Genomic DNA, 27,945 nt, shown 5'->3' on the forward strand with positions numbered 1-27,945 from the left:
CGCTCTAGTTGGTATCCGCAAGTGCTATCTCAAGGAATCTCTGAATGTTCATCAACATTTCATTTCAATTGGGATGTCCATCTTATCTTTTCTGCAAATGAGACTGTTTTAGTTTCACATATGATACAAACATTCATAACATGGTAGTGCACATCATGGAGTACTATCTAGGGCTCAAGACCAACTCGCTTACCAGACCCTGCCACCATTTTCTTTCTTCAGCATCTAGGTGTTTTCAGGATGAAAGCGAGTCTAATTTATGTATGAGGTTCACATGCCGCACAAGGCTGCTAACATGCTGTGATTGACAGGCAATAACATCACATGAATTGGACCCACTCAATCTTCTTATTTAACCCGTTCAGCGTTACTGAATGCAATTGATAGATACACCTTTGCTCATGTTGTTTGAGGCATCTTACTCTATCTCCCCCTCTCCAGTGTGATGGGACTATTTCTAACACTATCCATCGCATGTCTTCGAAGCTGTGATTTAACTCTTTAAAGTGGGCTACCAGAGGTTCTTCCATTTTGCCTGTTTTCAAGCAACACTTGTGCTCAGTCAATCTTGTGCGAACTTGGTGTTTGGTCATTCCCACATACACAAGTTGGCACGGGCAGGATATAGCATAAACCACAAGATTGACTGCCAAATGATGGCATCTGCTGGGGTCATTCCAGAGTGAAATATCTCTGGCGTATTCACCCCAGCACATGGCACCATTTTGATGTATGGCAATGGGGACCTGGAATTTGTGGTAGCTCATTTTTCAAGAAAAGGAATTACCATTCATTGCGTTCATTACAAAAAAGGCAGAAAGCAGAAAATGCAATATGGAACGTATGAAACATATGAAATGAATGCACATCTAATTGGCATATAATGGGAAACGTATGAAACAAATTAAATGAATGAAACAAATGCACATCCCTATCAGATTCTACTGCAGTAAATCAATATGCATTGGGCAACTGGGTTTTGTGGGCTCCATTGATTTCTATGGCATTACAAGCAGGAATTATTTTAAATGGTCTGCACTGCACTGCAGTGTATGGTATTAGTGAGAAATTTGACTTGATCCCATATGTTTATCATAGACACAATACTACAATTAAATAGTAGTCACAACTGTTGTACACAGAACAATAAGCGCTGCATGGCCAACAGGTTACATTTACATTGGAGGGTAGAGAAAGGAATCCGTTGCTTGGGCAGGCACTGGAAGGCACGCAACCAGTGAACCACCATTCTTGGGTAGGTAGGAAATTACAACAACTGCCCTGCGCCCATACTCAGGGGTGTGGCAGCCCTGGCACCAGTAGGGAGGCGAACCGGTTGGCCTAAGGGTGGTATCACACAAAACAAAACAGGATGTCATCAGGGAACACCATTACTCACTGATACAGCAGGTCCCGTAGGATCTCATTCATAATATGCTGAAACACTGCTGCTGCGTGGCTTAATCCGAAAGGCATAACGAGATATTCGATAGGGTCCATCGTGGGCGCTAAGGCTGTTCTCCAATCGTCACCAGAACCGTTATGCTTCAAGATCCAATTTAGAGAATATCTTGGCTCCCTGGAGTCCGGCAAAACTATTCTGATATTAAAAGCTAGGGATACAATCTTGGATAGTAAGCACATTCAGACCCTGTAATTGTTGCAGGGCCAAAGGATACTGTCCTTTTCAAAACAAAACAAAACAAAAAAAAAACCTGAGCCAGCCAGGTTTTGGGAGGGTCTGATGCATCCCTTCTGCAGGTTCACTGGTATTTAGGCAGACATAGCCTTACTCTCTACTACTGAGAGAGGATAAACCTTCCCGGGGGAGACGCTGATTTAGGTTTCAAGTTGCTAGCAAAGTCGAAAACCAGGCGAGGAAGAAGTACGGCTATGCTTAGGAGTACTTAATATGATGCTTGTTTTGAGAATACATCCTACAACGCGCATTGAGGAGGGAGGCCCGATAAAATGTTATAGTAGGAATACAGCGTACTGGAACGACTTCTGAAAGGAAGCTACCGGACAGTCAGATTCCCATCGTGAAAATGGAAAGGGGGCCCAGCTGAACTGTGGCATAGGGTTGGGTAGCCAGGGCTATCTGAGCCTCACAGGGTGCAAGCCTCTTCCAATATGAACAAACGTAGGGTCTCGGAGAGAAGCACCCCATTGCATAGGCCTATGGGTGGTTTGGTCGACGAGACCCCCCAGGAAGGGTTCTCCATGTAGCCGTTATGTAATGACATGGCCATGGGCATAGTTCGAATATGTTGATGTTTCACCCATCATTTTAAAATAAAATTGTCCTTCGGCCCCGGGGAGGCGCTGCTTTATTTATTTATTTATTTGCTTTTCTATGCTGACATTCGATCGAGTTATCACATTGGTTTACATATGGCTGAACAGGTGGGGCAGGATCTGCTTGTTTTGCATTGTGGCATGGTGACTTGTATAGTGGATAGAGGGATGCATTTATAATATAACATTACAGCATTGTAACTTGAGAAGATAAGGTTTCAAGTTGCTCAAAGACAAGGTTTTCAAAATACAGGCTTCTGCAGATCAGCGACATAGGCAAGGAGTGTTGGTGTTGTTAGTCCAGGAGGAGGCATGCGAATCCTCGGTCTACAGGTTTCCTGGACAGTTGGGACAATGTTGAAGGCATGGACAGATGGCCATTGTACATGCATTACCCCATGCGCTTGCAAATACGTCTCTCTTTCAAAGTTAAGTGCTACTATCTAATAGCATAAGATCGTCTCCCTCGGAAGGAGAAGGTAAGCCGAAGGTAGGCCGAGAGCAGTATGAAGAGGTTTAGGACATATTACTTACCTGGACATGCTTACGAGGACTCCTGGCCTCCTGAGTCCGGTATCAAATGTGGCAGTCAATTCTTCCAGACAATTCTACGAGAGACTCAAGAGTATCAGGTAAATCACGAGCCAACAATTCGTCCTTAAATCGAGGGTCTAGTTCCTCCAAGAAGATAGCAGGTAGACATCCTAAGTCCCAGCCCAGTCTGGAGGCCAAAGCTTTAAATTCAATCACAGAATATGGTAATAATGGTTTGTTACCTTGCTGGAGATGTAACAGGGTAGATCCAGCAATGGCTCGACGAGTGGGGTCTTCAAATACGGATTCGACGACTCCTTCCATGGAGAGGAGCCCTGAGGGGAACCTCACCGATGGGTTAGACCCAGTAGTAAGCGGTCACAGGTGAAGATGCTTTATTGTTCAGCAAGGGCCTACCCCAGGAGCAGGCAAGCTTGTAGACTGGTGATTCCTCTGCAAGAAGCGGACTACAGACGTTGAATGCTTTCCTGTGGTGGTCCGCTGAGCAGGTTAACTCGAGATCCCGATTCCAGCAAGACTCAGGTAGACAGATCCGGCAAGTGGTCCGCGCAGACGAGACACATGAGGAGCGGGTGTCCTGAGTGGTTAAAGCAAGGCAAACCCCGGAGGGTTGATAGAAGCAGAAGGGCCCCGAGCGGGTACCAAGAGCATGCTGGAATCAGCGAAGTTCTCCTAAGGCCAGAGGATGTCTTACAAGCTGGCGGCTTAGAAGCGGTCAGAATTAGCAGACAGATAGCGGAGGCTAAGACAGCTTCGGATAGGGCCGCCCAAGAAGTTCCCGCTAAGATGTGATGCGGGCACGGCCTTATTATGATGGACCCAATGGACTAGTGATGATGAGACATGGTTTCTATGTTATGGGTATGGTTGGATACCAGGGTTTTTGCTCTGGATAAAGGACCATAGCTAACAAAAGGTCTAATTATTTTGTGCAGATGCAATGTACATAAAGGGTTTATACTGGTCATGGGGTCAGCATATATGTGGAGCTCCAGGTCCGATAAGAGAGCACATGGATGACCCTTTGCGCTACACGTTGGGCTGGCACAGCCAGAGTGGGTCTCAAATTATAGCGTGCGTCCAAAACAGTTATTACAATGAATATGGCGCCCGAGAGGCCTGAGGGCTGTTACACAGGTAATAGCAATAATAAGAATACAGCTGGGGGGGGGGGGGGGTGTGAGGACTTATGACCCCACAGACCATACTTATGACCGGCACGACCTAGGTGGGTCGTCAAATGGATGCGAGAGCCTGGCATGCTTCAAGAACTATGGTGCCCAAGAGTTCAAGGGTTGCTAGAGGGAAGTAATAATAAAGGACTCGTAGGCTCATGGATGACTGAGCCATATTTAATATGCTCCACGGGTGGACATTGGGGCATAGTAAGACAAGACAAGGCACAGGCCACAACTTATTCATGAAGTGAGGGTCACGAGGCAAGGGTCCATCCTAGCTCGTGTTTTGGCGGTTACCCGGGCTGGATGGGCATATTGCAAGTGGTGCTGGTGACATCACAGGACGGCGTGGTAGCCGATCAGCGCCTTGGGCGGCGAAAAAGATAGGGGCGCAGAAGGCGCCAATGGTTGGGGGCCCCTCGCTGGTGGACAAGGCAGGGGCCCAGGGATTAAGACTGTCTTGCTTGGTCCCTATGGTGGGCAGCGGTGGAGACATCCTACCGGCTCGGGTACCCAGGGAAGTTTTTCTGGATGTGTTAAATAAAAACTGCGGCCTTATTGTTCATTGTGTATAAAGTGAATGCTTACGTGTCTAAGGAGAATAAGAAGCAGAAGGTAGGGACGACGGCCACGTGGGTAAATAGTGGTGGCTGCTAGAGTTAGTGTGTGATGAGATGGCAGAATGGCAGAGAGATCCGTTGTGTTGATAGCCTCCTGGGAACTGTGTGGCCCCTTAAACCACTCTACTCATAAATATGAAGGAGAGCTATGTTTGTGTCCAGGAGGGGCCCTAACCTGACAGTTTGCCTGAACCCTTTTACTCTGCTTCCAGATTCACACTGGCCAAAGTTGCTACAGGAAGCTGCCAAAGAGTAAATCCCTTGGGTATATGATGTATTTTTGGTTATGCCTTGAGGCTAAAATTCCTAACTCTGCCTTTGTTATGCAGACTTTGCCCTGATTTAGTCAACACACCAGGGGTCCAAAGAGGAGTTAGGGTTTTAATTTCATTGTTTTCTTTAGAGAAAGAGGAATGGAGTTTATCAGGTGCTAGAGCTAGGAGATAGGTTGCAAACCTCATTAGCCAATAGCCATGACCATACCCTTCAATTTATTTTCATTCTAAGCTTACATTGCTGTCCTGGTATGTAATCCAATCCTGAATCTTGTTTTTGCACCCTAATAGAGAGAAAACAGTGGATAGCGCTTTTTCCCCAGTAAACTCCTCAAAGCTGGTGTGTACAGGTAAGTCTATCCTTTAGGACTGTGTGCGTGAGCACAGCTCCTTACAATAACTACCATGGAAGGACTGCAGTAACAAAATTCAAGAATTGCTATAATGGAAGACCAGCCGGACCCCGTGTCCGGCCGGGCGGCGTAATGTGGGCGCAGGCTCACTTCAGAGGCGAGGCGCGTGTGATTGGAGAGGGGGGGGGGGGAAGGTGGAATAGACGGAGGTGAAAACAACGTGGGGACACAAGTAGGGCTGCAACGTGACGTACGTGAAGGAGGGGGGAGGGGGGGACTGAAGGCGAGTGTCATAGAGTCGTGGAATGCAGTGATTGGCTTTAGGTGCAAGGGGGGGGGGGGCAGAAGGAGTAAGCGTGGAGAGCTGGGATAGGTGGGGAGAAAATTCAAACTGCTGGTTAAGCAGTTTTAGTAACGCGGGCTTCAGTCGGTAGCTGCGAGCGAGAGAGGGGCAGAAGGTTCGCGCGATCTTAACATACCTTTTGTTGCTGGTTCCTGTGTGATTGTTCGTTGGGGACTGTTCGGAGATCGCAGGCATTTTTTGCAGCTGTAAACTTCCAGTGCTCGTGTGCTGACGGCAGCATGGCTGGCAAGAGGCCCGATTGGGAGGAGGAGGAGCTCGATGGTGGTGTGGCTGCGTTCCTGGAGTCAGAGGAAGCCGCATGGGTGCCGGGGGAGGAGGCAGCAGGCGACGGTGTGCTGATCCCAGAATGGGTGAGCGACTTTGGCGTTGCAGAGCAGGGAGGAGCACGATCGTTAGCTCGGGGGGCGGATAGAGGAGGTGTGGAGATTGAAAGGGAGGGACCGTTGCTGTTAATTGAGAGGTCTGCAGAGCTGGGTGTGGTGAGGGGGAGGGGCGGTAGAGCTGTGAGGCCCCGGGCTAAGGGGAAGTCTGGAAAGGCAGCTTCTAAGAGCTGTGAGCCCATTCTAGCTGCAGAAATGATTTCTGATGCTGCAGAGCGCTTTCCTGGCCCTGATGAAGGTTCATTTGGTGAGAGTGCTGTGTCTATGGGAGCTTTATACAAAACTAGGTTTCGTGGTCAGGGGGGTAAGGGAGCGATGGTAGGGCGGTTAAGTGGAGCGGAGGAGCGCAGGGCAAGGGGTGCCGGTAGCATGTTGGGGAGGGGCATGGCTGTGAGAGGGGAGAGGGTGAGTAATACGTTATTGGTTCCAGAACTGGCAAGGGGGATGTTGGGGGGGTAAGCAGGCACTGCATGGGGCAAAGAGGTAATCGTAGATTGACTGGGGGTTCTCGCCGGCGTTTGAATGGAGGGGGGAGAATCGGGAGGGGAAGAGATGACCTTGGTAGAGAGAGGTCTGTGGACAGGGGATGTGCGAGCAGTTTTGGGGAGTTTGGGGGGTTGGAGGTGGAGAGAATTTGGGATATTGCGCCGGCTCCTGTTCCGTCTCCTGCTCCTGCTGTTTTTCCACAGGGGAATTTGGCAGAGGATGATGGTGAAATACCTGGCCCATCTCAATGGGAGGCTTGGCGCAATGACGCGCCAGTGACGGCAGGCAGGGGTCGGCGAGAGCAGTTATACATGGATGATGTGCTGCCTGTGGAGCCTGAACAGACTGGTGAGTTTATTATTTTCCCTAGACAGGACAGAGGTGGAGCTGCATGTGTGAGGGGGGCAGAAGAGAGGGAGGGGGGGAAGCAGGATGGCAAGGACGCAGGTGGCAGCGAAGTGTTACCAAGTGTTAAGGAAGGGGGGGTGGATAGGAAACGGGGGTCTTCAAAGTCTGGGAAGTCTAAGAAAAAGAGAAAGAGGGGGCGCTCTAGTTCATCGGATTCGTCCTCGTCGTCGTCGTCCTCTTCGTCATCTTCTGATACCTCTTCGGATTCGGGAGCAGCGGTTCAGGGGGGAGCAGTCGGAGGGGCCACAGTACGTGGTGCCCCGGCTTTGGTGGCTTTTACGGAGTTATGGGAGGAGGTTCCGCGTTCCATTCGTAGACGAATTAGGCGTAGGCAGTTCATTGATATTTTTCAGCTGCTGGAGGGCAGGCGTGGTAAGCGTAAGGATAAGAAGAAGAGGAATAAGAGAGATCAATTTGTAGGGGTCCCGATTAAGGTGGCACGAAATATTCATAATTGGACAAGGGCTTTTCTGCGGCTAGCAAGTGTAGTGGGGAAGAAAGATCCGTCACAGTATGGGGCGTTGTTATCTTATGCAGATGCAATCCTAGCGGCCAGTAAGACTTACGAAGGTTGGTCCTGGCTTAATTATGATGAGCGATTCCGGGATCGTATGGAAGAAAATAAGTTTATCTCCTGGGGTACTCAGGATGTTGGACTCTGGCTAACGCAGATGGCTGCAAAACCGTCCTCAGGTAGTATGGGGCAGGGGTTAGTGGCTGGTACTGGGCCTGGGAGGTCCTTTCGGAGGGACGTGCCCGGCAGTAGTGTTGGAAAGGGGGGCGCGGGGCGCAGTGATGTGTGTTGGAGATTTAATCGCTCCACGTGTATTTTCCCGGACTGTAAGTTCCGGCACGCTTGTTCCGTGTGTGGAGCCGGTCACCCAGTGTCCAAGTGTTCAAAGCGTCAAGGGGACGGACCGGCCACAGCACAACCTGCAAAAGGTGCCAGTAGACCGGGTCTTTGAGCGAGCACATACACCTATCTGTTTAACCGCGATGTTGCCATGGTTACGGCTGTACCCGCGTATAAAGGTGGCGGAGTTGTTAGATCAGGGTTTTCGTTATGGTTTTAAAATACCGTTTCAAGGACAGGGGGAAGTTGGGGGTGGGGTCAATTGCCCGTCGGTTCGGCGTATGCTAGCGGTGGTAAGGGAAAAGTTGCTGGGGGAAATAGGACTGGGCCGTATTGCAGGTCCCTTTAATGTGATTCCGTTCCGTGATTTGGTCCTATCGCCTTTAGCTGTGATTCCAAAAAAGGATCCGGGCAAGTTTAGATTAATTCATAATTTGTCTTTCCCCGAAGGGAGGTCTGTGAATGATGGTATCCCGAGGGAATTATGCACGGTGCGATACGCATCTTTTGACTCCGCAGTGCGAATAGTTCGGCAGTGTGGCCCAGGGGCTTTAATGGCGAAAGCGGACATAGAAGCGGCATTTCGTTTGTTGCCGGTTCATCCTGATAGTTTTCACCTGTTAGGGTTCCGCTTTCAGCAGCAGTTTTACTTTGATAAGTGTATGCCTATGGGTTGTTCTATAGCATGCTCTTATTTTGAAGCCTTCAGTACATTTGTGCACTGGGTGGTACAGAAGAGGTCGGGATCGAGACTCGTGGTACATTATTTGGATGATTTTCTATTTGTGGGAAGGGCTGGTTCGGGTGATTGTCTCAGTTTGATGAATTGTTTTCAAGAGGTGGCCAATGATTTCGGGATTCCTCTTTCGGTCAGTAAAACAGAAGGACCTAGTACTTCATTGGTATTTTTGGGAATTGAGCTGGATTCGGTAGCTATGGTATCGCGGTTACCGGAGGATAAGGTTCAGCTGTTAAGGGACATGGTGCGTGGGGCTGTTGGTCGGCCTAAGTTGTCTTTACGAGAGTTACAGTCACTCGTTGGTAGTCTAAATTTCGCCTGTCGGGTGATTCCTATGGGCAGAGTGTTTTTGCGCAGGTTATCACATGCTATGTCCGGTTTAAGAAAACCGCATCATCGTGTGCGAAATTCTTGTTTTTTGCGGGAAGATCTGAGACTTTGGGATAGGTTTTTGGAGGATTTTAATGGGGAGGCGTTGTGGCAATCTAATCCGCGGTCAAATCATGATTTGGAGCTGTTCACCGACGCAGCGGGTTCGTTAGGTTTCGGGGCTTATTTTCGAGGGGCTTGGTGCGCAGCAGGTTGGCCGGAGGACTGGATTACGTCTGGAGTTACAAAAAATATAGCTTTCTTGGAATTATTTCCAATTGTAGTGGCAGTGTATATTTGGGGCGCTCAGTTGGCAGGAAAGAGAGTGGTATTTTGGAGCGATAATCAGGGGGTGGTTGAGGTCATAAATAAGAGATCGGCGCGTTGCATCAGAGTGTCAGAGTTATTGCGCGAGCTGATTTTGCGTTGTATGTCCTTAAATGTAACAGTATGGGCTCGACACGTGCCTGGAGTTTCTAACAGTGTGGCTGACTCTCTTTCTCGTTTCAAGTGGGACTTGTTTCGAGAACTCGCCCCAGAAGCGGAGTCATGCGGAACCCCGGTGCCGTCTTTCCTTTGGAAATTTGGTTCCCAGAGTCCTGAAAAATGCTGCGAGATTCATTAGCGCCCTCCACGTGGACAGGTTATGTAGGGGGGGCCCGACGAGTCTCAGCGTTTTTGTGTTCCTTGGGCTGGGCGGGGGGTCCGATCTCGGATATGGCATTGGTACGTTTCATTGAGCGTGCTCGGGCGAGTGGGTGTTCGCAGGCTGCAGTAGGCCGCCAGCTGGCGGGGTTTTCCTTTTTTATGAAGGCACATGGTTGGGGCTTTCCTTCGGGTCGTTTTATAGTTCGGCGTCTGTTGAGGGGTTGGTCGCGGACAACGCAGAGCAGAATTGATCAGCGTTTGCCCATTACACATGATATCTTGATGCTGTTATGGGAGGCGTTGTCTGCAGTGTGCTTTTCCCCTTATGAGACACTATTGTTTCGAGTTGCTTTCGTATTCGCTTTTTTCGGGGCCTTTAGGATTAGCGAGTTGGTGGCTCGCTCAGCCTCCAGTACTGATTACCCAGGGATTTTGGCGCGGAATGTGGTAGTCACGAACAGAGCAGTATTGATAGTAATTCCGCGATCTAAGACGGATCAGAGGGGTCGTGGAGCCTCCGTGTTGTTATCCAGGGTTCCAGGTTTGACGTCCTGCCCGGTTAGAAATGCAGCTGGGTATTGTAGGGTGCGGCCGGAGGTAGCAATGCAATTTCTAGTGCACGAGAACCGGAGGCCATTAACCAAGTATCAATTCGAGACGGTACTGCGCGCAGCATTGTATGCTGTCGGTTTGGAGGGGCGCAGGTTTGGAACACATTCGTTCCGCATTGGGGCCGCTACATCGGCGGCAACGGCGGGTGTGCCTGGAGGGGTCATACAGAGGATAGGCCGGTGGCGTTCCGGGGCCTATAAGAGTTATGTTCGCCCAGATTCTGGGCATGATTGATCTTTGCTAACTCTAGTTTCTTTGCAGGTGCTGCGTCTGAGCCCATGACAGTTTGGATCATTGGTCATTCGTTTACTTACTGGGGTCACAGACACGCCTGCGGCCGTCCTTACGGCCCTCACTTGGACTTACAACGAAGGGGGGTTCGGGTTATCTGGCTTGGCCGGAGGGGTATGCTGTGGGACGAACTTGTTCCTTATGTTAGGAAGGAGCGAGAGCGTCGGGCAGCTCCTCGGGTCTTGGTAGTTCATTTGGGGGGTAACGACTGGGGTAAGATGTCGGGCAAGCACTTCATTAGCAATGTCCGTAAGGACTTAATGACTATATCTATTTTGCTGCCGACGACGATCTTATGCTGGTCTGATATTGTGGTGAGGCCTGCTGAATTGGATAACATCAGATGGAAACGGTGTAGGTCCAAGGCAAACCAACAAATCGGGACTTGGTTGGAGCGCTTGGGTGGTCGGCATATTAAGTATGCCTGGTCATGGGGTAAGGTAACAGGTTTGTTCCGAGATGATGGGGTTCACCTGTCTTTTCTAGGATTAGACTTGTTCCTGAACTCCATTCAGGAGGTCTTAGAGGAGTTATTTCCTCTGTAAAGCGAGGCCGCATCTTTGGGGGTCACAGGGCATTATATGCCTGTGCCTGTGGCGGTTGGTCCGAGCCATAACTGTTCAATTTTGTTGTTCAAGTTATTTGGATTTTGGTAAAGCCGACGGTGGTTGACAACTGAGGGCTGTTGTCAGGGTGTGGCTCCTTGCCGGATGAGGCGGGGGCCGCTTGGCCAGACTCCTTGCAAGTTGGAGGCGGGAGTACACCTGGGTTGGCTCCTTGCAGGAGAGTGTGGCGGGAGTCGGAACCTGGCGTGTTGGGGCCAAAGAGTGTAACAGAGAGGCTGGTTAGGCTATCCTGCCGGAAGGTGGCGGATAGTCTGGTGGGGGCTGGGCAATACCAAAGTCCTAGTTGTTGGTGTTAATGTGTGGATATAAGCTCGGACCACTGAATGATTAAAGCTGCGGCCTTGTTTTACCCACAATGAAATGTGTCTGTGATTATTGGATTGTAAGGGGGTGGTTGCGAGCGAGTGAGGTCCTGCATGCCCACATTATGGAAGACCAGCCGGACCCCGTGTCCGGCCGGGCGGCGTAATGTGGGCGCAGGCTCACTTCAGAGGCGAGGCGCGTGTGGTTGGAGAGGGGGGGGGGGGGGAAGGTGGAATAGACGGAGGTGAAAACAACGTGGGGACACAAGTAGGGCTGCAACGTGACGTACGTGAAGGAGGGGGGAGGGGGGGACTGAAGGCGAGTGTCATAGAGTCGTGGAATGCAGTGATTGGCTTTAGGTGCAAGGGGGGGGGGGGCAGAAGGAGTAAGCGTGGAGAGCTGGGATAGGTGGGGAGAAAATTCAAACTGCTGGTTAAGCAGTTTTAGTAACGCGGGCTTCAGTCGGTAGCTGCGAGCGAGAGAGGGGCAGAAGGTTCGCGCGACCCTCCCACCCACCCTTAGTCCTAGGCGATTGTTGTTGGGGAATTGCAGTTTTGTTTGGGGGATTTGTCGCAGCGGGGGCGGTTGGTCCGAGCCATAACTGTTCAATTTTGTTGTTCAAGTTATTTGGATTTTGGTAAAGCCGACGGTGGTTGACAACTGAGGGCTGTTGTCAGGGTGTGGCTCCTTGCCGGATGAGGCGGGGGCCGCTTGGCCAGACTCCTTGCAAGTTGGAGGCGGGAGTACACCTGGGTTGGCTCCTTGCAGGAGAGTGTGGCGGGAGTCGGAACCTGGCGTGTTGGGGCCAAAGAGTGTAACAGAGAGGCTGGTTAGGCTATCCTGCCGGAAGGTGGCGGATAGTCTGGTGGGGGCTGGGCAATACCAAAGTCCTAGTTGTTGGTGTTAATGTGTGGATATAAGCTCGGACCACTGAATGATTAAAGCTGCGGCCTTGTTTTACCCACAATGAAATGTGTCTGTGATTATTGGATTGTAAGGGGGTGGTTGCGAGCGAGTGAGGTCCTGCATGCCCACATTATTGCAGCATCTTTCATAAAAGTAATTATTAATTAAATCATTGAGAGTTATGTTTCACAATGGATCTATAGCTATATCTTCTGTTGTATATGAGATGGTCCTAGCCTGCCCCTCATGCATTGAAAAGATCATTGCTTTTTTAACTGAAAACAGTATTTCTATTTTTAGAGGTCTTGGGCTAATTGGCAGATTTATTGTAAATGTTATTTTAAGTACTATCTTCATGCTTACTGTGTGCTTTTATATTTGTTTTGCGCTTGTCTTTTATTTGTTTGTATTACATATGTATTATGCAATCCACCTAGCACTTGTTTTGGAATATATGGGATATAAGTGTGATAAATAAATTGTCTGTCAAATATATTCCAGTTTGACCTCAGGGAGAAAGAAAAACATTTATTCAGCAAAGACAGTTCCTGGGGACTCAGTGATCACAGTATTACCCAATTGCTATTTACAGTTGATGGTCCTTCTGAAATGTCAAAAAGTTGTCTTACTAGTATGTCTGTGTTCTCTTATTGCTACACTTTTCTGTTAAAAAACAGTGTAACCTATGAGCAGTAGTGAATCTTTCATAAATATTCATAATTCTATTACTGTTTTAATATGCAATCTGTATTCACTCATTTCATGATTGCATTAGGGGCTCAAGCTGGCAAATAGATCAGGACATGCTCTCTCTGTCCTCTAACAGAATACACTTGGTCATCTGAATATCAATAAGGAAGGGGAGTTTACAGGGGATGTGATATTTCTGGATGGATGGGTGGGGGGTGAATATTGGAGAAAAAGAACATGTTTTACAATAGCTAGGAAGCTGACTTTGGGAGAAAGTCTATAACACAAAAATATAGGAAGAATAGCATACCCCTGTTCCCATCAAGAGCTCCAACTTCTCCCCATATTCATTTCTGAAACCTGATTGATTTTGTTTAGGATTTTACATTGTCCAACTGAACTAAAGTACATTTTTGAAGCCTTTTACAGTAAAGTGACAGCCTTCCTCATAAAGGGGATTCATTTCTCTTGATCTGTAAAGAAAGCATTGCTAGTATATATGCAGAATATATCGAACTGTAATTACACAGAAAAGTACATGTGCATATATTAGACTCTAGGGATGCACAGAGGAAATTTTTTCATTTCAATTCATTCATTCATTCATTTCATGGGGCACCTCCATTTGATTCATTAGTTTCAAACTAAAAAAATAAATTTGTCTCTTTGTTTCATTCGTTCATTAGTTTACCATTAAAGTCAATGGGGGAAGCACTGCAACCTTTTTTGGATTCCAAAATTGGGGTTTTTTTCATCAATTCTAATGAAATATATGGGAAGACATCATCAGAACTGTAAAAGAACTCAGGTTACCTAGACTGTGACAAAATGGCACCATAAAGGGGCAAAGGAGTACAAGCAGTTCTTTAAGGCAACATGAGAGCAGCAAAGAAGCAGCAAGAGTGGGAAAGACACCTAAGGCTTCATATGAGGGCACAAACAACAATGGCATGAACCTCCTAAGGCAGCAACATAGGCAAAGTGGCACCAAGACTGGGCATCAACTTCCTAGGCTTCATGAAAGGGGAGCAAAGCAGAAAATGTGATAGAAACCCCCCCAAGACATTGATAAAAGGACAAAGCACCAAAGCAGCACAAAGAGTGTCATCAATACATCAAGCAGCACCTCAGACACTGGCAAAGAACACCCCAGGTGTAGTGTCTGGGATATAGTAGCAAGGCAGAGTAACAGAAAGAACTCCAGGGTATAAATTCTGAGAAATGGCAGCAAGGCTGAGTGGCATAAAGACCCCAAGGTGTAGCATGAGGGGAAAAGCAGCAAGGCAGATGTTACGGTTCTGGCTACTGTGCAACCTCCCCTCCACCAGGGGACACATGTGAGCCCTGTTCTGAAATGTACTCTCTAGCATGTCCCTAGTTTCTTGCCTCAGCCAATCCTACATCTTCTGCTCCATCAGGGGACCTCCTGGAGCATACTTTCCTGGCTGGCCAAGCTCCTCTTGCATGCTTTCACTATGTTCAGACTGCAGCATTACTTAACCTAGTCTGTCCCTTTCCTCAGTGCTTTGGCATCGAGTTTATTTGTACTCCTTGCTCAAGCCACTTCTGCTTGCAGCCTTCTAAGGCCTTTCTTTTTTTTTTTTTGCCTCATGGTCTCTGAGCCTTTTGATCTCTGTTTTGCCTTGCTTTGTCTTTTGACCTTTGGCCCTTTCGACTTCAGCCTTCTTTGTCTTTGCCTTGTGGCCTCTAGGCCTTCAGGTCCTTTATTGTTTAGAGCTTTCCTTAACCCTGGCCTAGCCCTGAGGCCTCCCTAGGCCTCTTTCTGACTCTAGGCTTTTCTCTTACTCTTGACCTCTGGCCTAGCCCTGAGGCTTCCCTAGGTCTCTTGCTGACTCTAGGCCTTTCTCTGTCTTGCCCCTAGGGATCTTTCTACGTTGTTGCCTTCGGGTTTTATGTTCCATGTTCTGTGGTGTCCTTGTCCTGTCTTAGTCTCTCCATACCCTAGCCTTTGGTCCAATTCTAGGCTTACCCACACTCTGTTCCAGTGTTTCTGAGTTTCACTCTTACCTCCACACAGCTCCAGTCTGTTCCAGGTGTTCAAGTTCACTCTTATCTCCATGCAGCTCCTCTCCGTTTCTGTGTTCCGGTTCACTCTTACCTACATGCAGCTCCAGTCTGTTTCTTTGTTCCAGTTCACTCTTATCTCCACGCAGCTCAAGTCTGCTCCTTTGTTCCGGTTCACTCTTACCTCCACACAGCTCCAACCTGTTCCTGAGTTCCAGTCCAGTCTGCACTTTGTTCCTGAGTTCCAGCCCAGCCTGTACTCTGTTTCTGAACTTCAGCGAAGTCTGCACAGCCTGCCTTGCTCCAGCCTCACTGGACCACCCAAGTCTAACCCTAGTCTTGTTATGTCATCTTGTGGTACTCTGGAGGTGGTGTCCACCACCCTTCCCCAGCACTGAACCCGCAACATCAGAGTGGTGGGGGAGATATCTGTCTTCCTGTTGATGTACTTGCCACTTGTCAGATTTAGTACACTTTTGTGACATAAACTTTTATTACATTCCTTTCATGAAATTCATCTTGCTGCTGGGTGGAATTTTGGGTGTATTTAAGCTTTTTATATACCGTCATTCTTAATAAAGATCACAATGGTTCACAAGAGACATTCATAGATCATGGCTATTCAATAGTTTGAGGAGACATTCATAATATGGGTCTAACGGCTTGCGAATCTCAAACCCTTCCATTAACTGAGTGAAGATTAATTTAACGGTGGTTAAAGAGGATTGGTAATTCTAGCTTTCAGAAATTTTTGGGCTTATAAAAATTTGGTGAAAGGTGAAATTAAGGGATATATTCTTTAGAGTTTGTGTGTGTCTGAGGTAATAAGCAAGCCAGAGATAGTTAGTTCTAGTGTCTGTCTTTCCCACCCACTCAACCCTTGATTTTTAGGCATGAGACACTTTCTCATTAAAAATCAATCAGGGTCTTATGTAAATCATACTATTGTACCAGCCCTTATTGAAAGTTTAATCATCCACTTATAGGACACTAGCTGATTGATTAGTAAATTCACCTGTAAATTTAAACTACTCTCATTCCAACTCCCTTAGTATCCTAAACTTAACTAGGAACTCAATAAAACTAAGATGAAGGCAGCAGTCCAGCAGCAAGAGGGGGGCTTTCCAGTCTTTTGCATTGAGTGTCACATATATGATTTTGTACCCGCCGGTGAGAGATTGCATGTGTGCACTCGGTCCAAAGAGCTCCTGGCTCTCAGGGAACGAGTCCGATCTCTGGAGGCTAGAGTAGCAGACTTGGAGGAGCTGAGGGAGACAGAGAGGTACATTGATGAGACCTTCAGGGACATAGTAGCCAAGTCCCAAATCCAGTCTGGCAGCCCTAGTGCTGCCTTGGATCAGAAAGGTCTCTCAGTAGGAGAATATCACCCTGGTATAGGAGGAAGTGATCCTGTAGCAAGGACCTGCTCTCCTGGTGATGTATTGTCCTCTCCCAGGGCTACTGCCCAGGAGGGAAGGGTTAGGCTGGCCATCGCAGTTAGTGATTCGATTATTAGAAATGTAGATAGCAGGGTGGCTGGTGGACGTGAGGACCGTCTGGTAACTTGCTTGCCTGGTGCGAAGGTGGCAGACCTCACACGTCACCTAGATAGAATTATAGACAGTGCTGGGGAGGAGCCGGCTATCGTGGTACATATGGGCTCAAATGACATAGGAAAATGTGGGAGAGAGGTTCTGGAAGCCAAATCTAGGATTTTAGGTAGGAAGCTAAAATCCAGATCCTCCAGGGTGGCATTCTCTGAAATGCTTCCTGTTCCTCGTGCAGGTCCCCAGAGGCAGGCAGAGCTCCAGATTTTCAATGTGTGGATGAGATGATGGTGCAGGGAAGAGGGATTCAGCTTTGTAAGGAACTGGGGAAACTTAAACAATAAAGGCCCAGTTAAGGCATCCTTGTTATAATGTAACTTTATACTCCTTCAAATTGTCTCTTGTTGATTGGTTGGTTATAGTTACTGCCTAGTTCGATGTAAACCGAGTTGATTTGATTTGTATCAAGAAAGTCAGTATATAAAAGCCTTTAATAAATAAATAAATAAATAAACTTTTGGGGAAAGGGGAGACTTTTCCGAAAGGATGGGCTCCACCTTAACCAGAGTGGAACCAAGCTGCTGGCACTAACTTTCAAAAAAGAGATAGAGCAGCTTTTAAACTAGAACAAGGGGGAAAGCCAACAGTCACTCAGCAGTGCATGGTTCGGAGAAATGTATCCTTGAAGGATAGGCGCTAATTTCTGAAAGTAAAATGTGCAGCTTGGCTGCACATTTTACTTACTGAATCGCGCAGGAATAACTAATAGGGCCATCAACATGCATTTGCATGTTGCGGGTGCTATTAGTTTCGAGGGGGTTGGACGCGCGTTTTCAACGCACTATTACCCCTTACTGAATAAGGGGAAAGCTAGCATGTTGTAAATGCGCGTCCAAATGCGGGTTAACAGTGCGCTCCGCCAGAGTGCACTGTACTGTATCGGCCTGTGAGTTAGATTAGTTTGTATGCGTTTTTGAAGAGCCATGTTTTTAGCTCATTTTTATATTTCTTTTTGTTTGGGATCAGTTGTAGCCTTCCAGGTAGAGAGTTCCACAGATCTGGTCCAGCAGTGGAAAATTGATCATTTAATCCTAGTCTCTGGTTCCTGTCTTTTAACCAGTTTGTAATCCACGAAAGGACATTGCCTCCTATCCCATGACTTTTTAGTGTTCTTAGAAGGCTCTCATGAGGGACTTTATCAGACGCCTTCTGAAAATCCAAATACACTACATCTACTGGTTCACCTTTACCCACATGTTTATTAACCCCTTCAAATAACATTCAATAATTAAAACTAATAAGGATTTTAAAAATCCCCTGCATGCATGCATGCACACTGTTATGGTTATGAGGTAGGGATCTGAATTGGTACCGGACTCGTTTCTGGTATCGGGTTCGGGTAAAAACCGTGGGAAAAATTTGTTCCAGTGGTTTTTACCGGTTTTTGTCGGCTGTCTTGAGCCGAAAAAAACCCAACCCATCCCGACCCTTTAAATTTAATTCTTTCAAATCCCCCCCCCCCCCCCCCCCCCCCCCCCCCAACTTTTTTAAAGTACCTGGTGGTCCAGGTTCTAAACATTGATCTCACCTCTCGGGCCGTCGGCTGCCAGTAAACAAAATGGTGCCGATGGCCCTTTGCCCTTACCATGTGACAGGGGTATCCATGCCATTGGCTGGCCCCTGTCACATGGTAGGAGCAATGGATTGCCCGTGCTATTTTTTAAGATGGTGCCGGCCACCCATTGCTCCTACCATGTGACAGAGGCAAGCCAATGGCACCGATAGCTCCTCATATACTGACACACTTTCAGGGCCAGTTTCTCCCTTCTTCGGCTGCCGGTGGCAATGCTGGGCCTGGCCTTCTGCCACCAGTTCTCCGAGTGCCGCCACACTAGCTCCAGGAAATGCCGGCAGTGCCGCTGGCCTCTGCCACTGCAGCTCCTTGCTTTTGCTGGTGGGGTTTCCCCCACCATGTCACTGTTCCACGCTGCTGCAGGACCTTCCTGTCAGCAACAATGGCATTCCTCCCCCTGTTGCCACCTGGGCAGGACCGCCCCCTTGCCCCCCCCCCCCCCCCCCTTAGCATGTCTCTGCCACCAATAGTATGAGATTTGGTAGGCCTGGGATTACTTCTTCTGCAATAGTTACAGTATGTGTGTGTGGGGGGGTGGGGGGCAGGGGAGGGCATGGTTAGCCTGGGGTGAATAAAGAAACCCTTTTGGCTTCACTCAACCTTGTATTAGCCCTCAGTGATATGCAACCAGTGGTGGTGGTAACACATCAGCATTATCTTGTGCAATACACCAAATTTAACATATTTAAGTAAATTGGTGTTTAAAGGGGTGTTTTCTGGGAGATAATTCTCATTTTAAAATTGGCCATTAATGCATCTTAGTACATTGGCTCCTAAATAAGACCAAGTTGTGACTGAAGCAAAGGCATGACTTTTCACCCAGGCCTTCCCTGAAGACCCACTTTCTCTGGTCTGTCTACCTCAACTCCCATGAACGGACTGTGTTATACACAAGAGGGGCTCAACTGGGTCTTAAACTAATCGCAATTTGGAAATGGGTTTCCTATGCTGGATCCAATTTCTACTCAAATTGCACATTCTGATTGTAAGCTAGTCAAATGCCCCTGCTTATTTCAAATTTATTGTAATCCACCTTGAGACCAAAATTGTTAAAAGGCAAAATATCAAATTCTCATAAATAAATACATAAATAATATATAATAAGACGTTTACATGGCTATTTCAAATAAAAGGAGGCACTAATCTGAAGACTATACAACAAAAAAGCCTATCTCCTTTTCTAGGTCTCTTTTGCAATGTCAGGGAAAACTCCAATTTTAGAATTGTAAAATAAATAATCTCTATGTCTAAAAAACAATTTGAAAACTAACTCTGCATCTGATTCCAAGAAAAAAATTAACTATTAAAATAGAATCAAATATTGCTTGTATGTCCTTTTCTGTGAGAGGAGATATATCCAAGCTATCCGATGAAAGCATAATAACAACCATTTCCTTTGATTCAACCTTCTGGTATGGTGCAAGATAATAAATCCTATATACAAATGATAAATATTCAAGAAGAATTAGCAAATACTTTTTCAAATATTGCCAAAATTAGATATTGAAGTCAATGAGGGAACTTTAGGAAAATTAATAAATGTCAATGTTTTCTTCCAAACCAAGTTCTTTACACTTTCCAATGTTCCATGTAATGCAAAATTATTCTTAATAATAGTGCTTCCAGAATCTTCTGGCTTCTTTCAAGTCGTTTCTACTTTAGCAATCCGAGGGACCAATTTACTAAGGCTTTTCTGCCTTTTTTGATTAGGGGCTCATGGGACTGGCTCACAAGCTGCCGCACTTACCCTCACCACTGACCAACAATGACAGAGGCTTCCTCTTGTGGCAGAATGCCACCATCGATACACGCTGCTGACTGCTGCTGCCACCGCTGCCTTCCCTTAGATGTATTATGCGCGCATGTGCGTGTATAATATAAGCCCTGTGCCTGGACTGAGCAGCACCTCCCAATGATGTCAGCTCAACTGAGCTATTTAAGCAAGGGCCCTGCAGTATTACCTCAGCTCTGCAATGGGTCTCCTGCCTTGCAATATATGTTGCTTGCATGTTCCTGCTTCCTGTTTTCCTATGTTCCTGAGACCAGTCTTGTCTTCCAGTCTTGTCTTATCCAGCCTTGCCTTCTCCAGTTTTCTTTGTCCAATTTGCCTTATCTTATCTGTCTTGTCCAGTGTCTGGAGTGTGTCCTCATCCACCCTTGGTCTGACTTTCTGGATCTTGACTTCTTGCTTATACCTGACCATGATTGCCTGCTGTCTGGTACTGATCCATCACCTGGACCTGTCCATGATTGCTTGCTGCCTGGACCTGACCCCTTGCCTAGATCTGACCACTCTTGCTAGCTGCCTGCACCAACCTTGGCCTGTCTCTGACCATTAGTCTGCCACCTGCCCTAACTCTGGTATGCTTTTGGACTCTAGCTCTCTTCACCATCCTAGGGACCTGCCCAACTATTACCGGCCACCAGAACCCAAGGGCTCAAACTGCGGGGGAAGAGGCGGGTATAGGTGAAGCTCCAGACTGTCCCACTACAGGGCATGTTCATTAACTGCTGGTGTAGACCTTGCGGGTTCACTTTTGAGGCTGCGTCAACTACACCACAGCAAAAAAGGGATCACGCAGCCACCACCCTTCCTTCTGCCACTCTGTGTCTATGTGAAAAATGCTTAAAAACGGAGTCCCAACTTTGATCATTAATCTAATGTTCATAAACTTTTCCTTTAGCCTTAAGATCATGTAAATGCCCTGCAATTTGGAAAGTTTGGCCAGATAAGTGCTTCCCCATGTTGTAAATAACTTTCCAGAGTTCATCTAATGTAACCATCAAAGGTTTTTCCAAAGCAAAGACTTTATTATTAGTAGGAATAAAAGTTTGATGTGTACCTGAGAGAGGAATCCTAAATTACTTTTAAATCCATCTTCTTTGGTCTTCTATATGATAACATTAACAACTGGCTCAATGTCCTTTAACCTAGAAAAATGTTGTCTCTTCAAACTCAATGAACCAGCATCAAGCTGCTCTTTTTCACCTGAGAGCCTAAAGCTGGCATCTTTAAGCCACACCGCTGCATCCAAGGAGCCCAAATTGTTCAGCAAAGGTTTCTGGGAAGTGATGCATCTCCCCAAAGCTGAGGACATCTCAAACTCTGGTATTGAACTGCTGTTCAGCCCTGCCAAAGAATTCTCCCATCTAGGCAAACCTGCCACAGGGATATAGGGGGTTGAGGTCTGCATGCTTGCTGCTGTCAGAAAGGAGTCCACGGACCTACGGTTTTGATTGCATGATTCCAGGTGGAACAACCTGGGCTTTAACCTTTCTTTTGTGACCTATAAACCAAAAAGGTAATAAGTATATATTTATTTGTTTAAAAGGATTTATATTCCATACACATAGAGAAAATGTTTACAATGGAGGAAAAACTAAGGAAATTTAAGGAAGTGTCAGTAACAGTAACCTGACATGCTGCCATTTTATATCCCCTCCCTTTAACTTTTATCTTTATCTTTATTAATAGTTATTAATTGCTTAACATGAATTGCTTAACTTTATAACATACATATTTCAGACCATTTACAACAGAAATATTTCATATAAGGTATCACAGTGCTATGCCAAATGTAGAAATATCTAGACCAAACTATAGATAGGCCTGCTTATAAAGAAAGGCTTTTAGTAGGATCTTGAATGATTTAAGATAATCACATAAGTGCATCTCTTCTTGAAAAGAGTTTTACAAAGTTGAAGCCACCACAGGAAAGACAGGTTCTCTCTCATCATCGGGAGTTGTGCAAATCTGACCACAGGGATGTCTAGCATGCCTCTTTGGGAAGACCTGAGTGAGTGTGTAGGCTGAAAGATCCTCAAATCGGTATTAACCCAAGGACAGGCAGTGCAGTTGTAGAATGCGTTGTAGAATTGATAGCCAGTCTAGGTTAATGAGAGTCAGGGTGATGTGTTTTCTGTGGTTCAGACCTGATAAAAATGAGATACACAGTTAATCACCCAATATAGTTACAAGATATTACAACATAAACAAAATACATATAACTAATTTTAACAAATAGAGATGTGTGGGGACATTGCAATTTTTTTGTTTTATTTTATTTAGTTTTAGATCATTTGTTCATTTTGTTGGCTTTTTTTTTCATTTGTTCCGTTTTTTTTCATAAAATAGTGTGCTATTGCACTGTTTGCAAACAATACTCACTATTTTCCAAAATGAATGAACCTGAAAATTTTAGGGATTTTCAGGAGGATTGGGCATTTGTTTTGGGGTAAAGTGAAACGAGATGAAAATGCCTGATTCTGTTTGGATAACCATTAATTTTATAAGTCATACATATTCTTAATAACAATTAGTTTAATTACTCCAGCAAAATGAACCCCATACAATCATCCCAACAACCCTCTTCAAAGACCTCAGAACCTCATCCTCCAGTGGTCTACTTCATAGAACAAAACTGACCACCATTTCACTATGTAGCACTTTCTCTAAAACAAAGTAATACCTAAGATCCTACTGATTAATAAATCAAGGAAAGAAATCTAACAGCTAAAAGGGTAGCCATATAACTATTGTGCAAATAGCAAATATGTTTAACTAACATTTGAAATAAAGCAAATCACCTGCAAGCCTTAATTCACGTGACCACAAACCTGATGTTACACACATTGGCTAGATGTCATTGAGGGTGAAATAAGTAAATTCTCTAACTGGGAGCATAGGAATCTGCCTTGAATATACTTATATAATCTAGATCTTAATAGTCTGGATTATATTACTGAAGAGTCTTAAATGCAAGAGATAAAGCCTAAAAAAAAATTTCTGGCATCAATTGGCAACCAATTTAAGATGGCTAGAATTGGACTGATATGTAGATGTGACTCACTCCCCACCAGCAACATAGTTGTGGTGTTCTGGATGATTTGTAAGCATTTAAGACTGTTCTGTGGCAGCCCTGCATACAGCAGATTACTGTAGCCTAACCTGGAATTGAAAACTGCATAAATGATAAGGGCAAATGCTATCTGGAAAAAATATGGTTGGATCTGGTGAAGTTGGCAAAGATGAAAGAAGCAAGATTTCATTATCTATTCATCTCTAATTTGGCTCTCAGGGAGCAGTTTCCAAACTCAAGATAGCATATAAGATATTCACCAGACCCAACCCTCTTTAATAGCTATTCAGCACAGAGCCTCATTTCTAGTCTCTAAATGGATGAAATGACCCTAAATATGGATTTGGATTTTTTGCCCATCATTCCGAATGATGCCCAAGAATAAGCCCCTGGCTATATAAGCATAAAGATGAATTTTAAAACCTGGCACAGACATAAATTAGGGCATATGCTTAAAAGTCAGGATTATGTGCACCAAATGAATTTTAAAAGCCTCATGCATATCTCCTGTTATTTGCACCTCACTTGATTTCTAAAAGGGGTGCTGTGTGGGAGTGGTCTAGGCAGGATGCGGACATTTCAGGGCATGGTCAAGAGATGTGTGTGTAAATTCTTATGAGTCCCGGGGCAGCCCAGTTCCACTGCTGCATAACTTTAATTCAGCTATGTAGGAGATATAACTTAAAAAAATAAAATAAATTAGCCATTTCTGCTGGGTTTAAAGGGCCTGGAGTAATTAGGGGGAGTGCAGGCTATCAAACCAGTGGGTTTGAAAGTCCTAGCTCTTAACTGGTCAAACTGGTGGATGGACTGGTGAAATTCTGTCCTCAGAGAATCTCTACCATGGCTATAGAGATAAATCAGGACTTAGTCCGGTATTGCGTGGTGACTCCCTGACCTGAAGAGTACTTGGGGAAGGGAGAGAGTGTTGCACGCCCCGTCCGTGCTCGGCCCACGCCCGGACCTGCTCACCTCGTCCCAGCTTTGACGGGTACCAGGACGTCCTCCCCCACTGCTGCTGCTAGCTCAGCTTGGCTGCGGCGTCCTGCAGTGATGACCGCCGGGGCCTTCCAGCTCCTACTTGGCCTCACGGCGGGGCTCAGCGTCCTCTGTGGCGTCGGTCCCACCCCTAGGCGCGCTTGCGTGGACTGCCCGGCTTCTTAAAGGGCCAAGGGCAGGTCCCAGCTCTGTGGCATGCCCTGATTGATGGGAATACTTAAGGAAGTGGTCAACCACCACTTCCTCGCCTTGGCAATTGGGTCAACACTCCGGTGTCTCTAGTTTGCCTTCCAGCATCTCCTGTTCCAGTGTCTCTTTTTCCAGCGTCTCCTGTTCCAGTGTCTCCTATGTCTCCTGTTCCAGCGTCTCCTGCGTCTCCTGTTCCAGCATCTCCTGTGTCTCCTGTTCCAGCGTCTCCTGTTCCTTTGTCTCTCCATCCCTGGCAGTACCCTTTGGACTGATCTCACGGTACTGACCATTGCTTGCTCTCTGACTACTCCTGATTGCTGCCTGGACCTGACCTGATCGCTGCCTGGAACCGATCTCTGCCCTGACTACTGATGTCTCCTGACCGCTGCCTGACCTAACTACTTCTGGATTGACTGCAGGTACTGACCCCTGCTTTGGCTGACCATTCTGGACTGATACTCTGGCCTTGATCCTCACTATACACTCGGACTCTCTGTTCTGGCCTCCTGTGACCTTTGGACCTTCTGCTCTGAACATCGACCATGCACCCTTGTTCGTGGTGGGCACGCCACTGCACTTCCTCTCTAGGAGACCCTGCGAGACCCACCTAAGATCAGGCGGCCCGGGTAACCAAGGGCTCAACCTGAGGGAACCCCGGGTTGCTATTGGTGAAGCTCCCGCTAGCCTCTGTCTCCTCCTGTGCTCCGCCTTCTGGTGGCAAGTGCTCTCCGGGTCCGGCCGGAGGGCCGTACCAATCCTGCATCAGGCCAAGGGTCCACCTCCAGTGCAACAGGTTGCCAAGGCCATGGACTTGGCGGAGTCTCCCGCCTTACAGGCAGGCCATTCCGGGCCTAGCCGCTCATGTCCGAGAACAACAGCGAACTATTGAAGCGTTGACTTCATCCGTGGAGAGACTCCAGTCTCAGTTACAAGACTCTGTCATGGCCAATTCTGGGGGTTGGGCTCAAAGCCCGCCTCCACGGGCATCATTAGTCCTTCCAGATCCACCTCGTTTCAATGGGGATCCATGCCTCTGCTGAGCCTTCATCAATCAGTGCTTTATGCAATAGAGATGTGAATCGTGTGATCGATCGTCTTAACGATCGATTTCGGCTGGGGGGGGGGGAGGGAATCGGATCGTCGCGGTTTTGTTTTTGTAAATATCGTGTAAATCGTAAATCTGGGGAGGGCGGGAAAACCGGCACACTAAAACATCCCTAAAACCCACCCCGACCCTTTAAAATAAATCCCCCACCCTCCTGAACCCCCCCAAAATGCCTTAAATTACCTGGGGTCCAGAGCGGGGGTCCCGGTGTGATCTTTTACTCTCAGGCCTGCGGTGCGTTGTAGAAATGGCGCTGGCGCCATTTTGTTTTTTGTCCCCCGACGTCAGGAGCGTAGGAGATCGCTCCCGGACCCCCATTGGACCCCAGGGGACTTTTGGCCAGCTTGGGGGGCCTCCTGACCCCCACAAGACTTGCCAAAAGTCCAGCGGGGGTCCGGGAGCGACCTCCTGCAGTCGAATCGTGTTGCCGTACGGCCGGCGCCATTTTGGCGCCGGCCTACGGACCCCCAGTGGGGGTGCGAGATCGCTCTCGCACCCCCACTGGGGGTCCAGTGGGGGTGTGAGAGCGATCTCCTACGCTCCTGACGTCATTTTGCCGTAGAAAATGGCGCCGGCCATACGGCGTATGGCCGGCGCCATTTTGTACGGCAAAACGATTCGAGTGCAGGAGGTCGCTCCCGGACCCCCGCTGGACTTTTGGCAAGTCTTGTGGGGGTCAGGAGGCCCCCCAAGCTGGCCAAAAGTCCCCTGGGGTCCAGCGGGGGTCCGGGAGCGATCTCCTACGCTCCTGACGTCGGGGGACAAAAAACAAAATGGCGCCGGCGCCATTTCTACAACGCACCGCAGGCCCGAGAGTAAAAGATCACACCGGGACCCCTGCTCTGGACCCCAGGTAATTTAAGGCATTTTGGGGGGGTTCAGGAGGGTGGGGGATTTATTTTAAAGGGTCGGGGTGGGTTTTAGGGATTGTTTTAGTGTGCCGGTTTTCCCGCCCTCCCCCTTCCACTCCCCCTTCCCCCGATTTACGATTTTTGACGATAAATTGGGGGAATTCCTATTGTATCGCGCTTCTAACGATTTTTGACGATTTAAAATATATCGGACGATATTTTAAATCGTCAAAAAACGATTCACATCCCTATTATGCAATTTGCACTGCAGCCTGCATTGTTTCCAAGTGAGACCACTAAGATTACCTTCATCCTCTCACGCCTTGAAGGGTGTTGCATTCGTGCCTGTTCTCGCCCTCGCTCCACCCTCTCTACCTTAGTGGTGACTCCCTTTGGGTCTGACGGACAGATGCTTCGCTGCTTCTCCTCACCGCTTCTCCCTGGAATCCCCGGGCTGGCCTGATGCTGCGGATCTGCCATGTTCTTGATGTCGTAAGGGTGCGCGCGTGAGTGTGCGCTCCAGACTTTGTACCAGCAAGGGCGCGAACCTCGGGGATGTCCCCCCATTGTGACGTCATCTGCTTCCAACTTACAAGGTCTTTGCTTGCAACTACGAATCGAGTTAGCAAGGGAAGGAGAACATCTCTCTCTGCTGCTCTGCCTCCACAAACGTACCTAGGGGTACGCGCTCCTCGGGGGCCCCACACTCTCTTCTTGATTCCAGATTGCTAAGACGGGATCCGGTACTCGCTCCTCGAGGGCCTACGTCCATGAATGCTCAGAAGACTCCTTACTGCCTGGAAGTGATCGCAGACGTGAACACTGTGAGTTCCATTACAGATAGGAACCAGTACTCGCTCCACGAGGGCCTATGTTCCTAATCTCTGAAGACTCTCTTCTGTCTAAGACGTTATCGCAGGTACGGAGATCGTGAGTTATATTTGCAGTTTGCAGATAGGAACGGTACTCACTCCATGAGGGCCCATGTTCCTAAAACCCTTCAAAAACTCTCTTCTATCTCAGAAGCTGTTGCCTATCTATATCTTGTGAATTACTATTACAGATTGCAGATAGGAACCGGTACTCGCTCCATGAGGGCCTATGTTCCTAAAACCCTCCAAAGACTCTCTTCTATTCCAGAAGCTATCTCATACACAGATATTGTGAGTTCTTATTCCAGACTGCATTTAGGAACCAGTACTCGCCTACGGCTCCTGTTCCTGAATATACTGAAGACTCTCTGTTGCATAGAAGCCATTACAGATATCTACAACTGTGAGTGTATCATCTACTACTGGTTATATATCCTGCATACCCTGTCTACTCACTACCTATAGTCGCCCTTGGGAACTCCTCCAGCCTCTTCCAGCTCCCACCGAAACTTGGTCAAGCATCTCAACTGACTTCATCATTGATCTGCCCCCGTCAAAGGGCAACATGGTCATCTGGGTTATCTTCAACTGTTTTTTGAAAATGGGCCACTTCGTGCCTTTGTCGAGTCTCCCCTCAGCTCCTGAATTGACAAAGCTCTTCTTAAAGAATGTATTCCGCTTACATGGGCTGCCCAGAGAAATTGTTTCTGATCGTGGTCGGCAATTCACTGCCAAATACTGGAAATTCTTGTGTACCAAATTTGACATCATCCTGAACCTGACGTCAGCTTATCATCCTCAAGTGAATGGCCAAGCCGAGAGGACGAACCACTCACTGAAGACGTTCCTGAGGTCCTACGTCAATGATCAACAGAATGATTGGGCCGACCTCTTGCCGTGGGCTGAGTTGT

The 27,945-nt window shown here is 47.4% G+C and overlaps 1 protein-coding gene and 1 long non-coding RNA gene across 2 annotated transcripts in view; one reads left to right on the top strand and one right to left on the bottom strand.

Moving 5' to 3' along the window:
- The first annotated feature begins 6,602 nt into the window (after positions 1-6,602).
- On the top strand, positions 6,603-11,570 carry LOC115073822. The gene is made up of 2 exons (XM_029572689.1): positions 6,603-6,857; positions 10,400-11,570. The coding sequence occupies exons 1-2, from the start codon at positions 6,821-6,823 to the stop codon at positions 10,972-10,974; spliced, it is 612 nt and encodes a 203-aa protein (XP_029428549.1). The 5' UTR covers positions 6,603-6,820; the 3' UTR covers positions 10,975-11,570.
- Positions 11,571-22,017: 10,447 nt separating this feature from the next.
- LOC115081797 overlaps positions 22,018-27,945 on the bottom strand; it is a 29,152-nt gene continuing 23,224 nt past the window's right edge. Inside the window, exon 3 of the long non-coding RNA XR_003853877.1 lies at positions 22,018-22,092. This is a non-coding gene — a long non-coding RNA (uncharacterized LOC115081797). The remainder of the gene's footprint in view (positions 22,093-27,945) is intronic.

Source organism: Rhinatrema bivittatum, chromosome 1 (assembly GCF_901001135.1).
Source record: "Rhinatrema bivittatum chromosome 1, aRhiBiv1.1, whole genome shotgun sequence".
NCBI lineage: Eukaryota > Metazoa > Chordata > Amphibia > Gymnophiona > Rhinatrematidae > Rhinatrema > Rhinatrema bivittatum.

Excerpts from the sequence above, each read along its gene's own strand:
- LOC115073822 (XM_029572689.1), top strand. The coding sequence starts at position 6,821 with ATGGATGATGTGCTGCCTGTGGAGCCTGAACAGACTG. Across the intron at positions 6,858-10,399 it reads TGTGGAGCCTGAACAGACTG|GTGCTGCGTCTGAGCCCATG; the intron begins GTGAGTTTATTA and ends GTTTCTTTGCAG.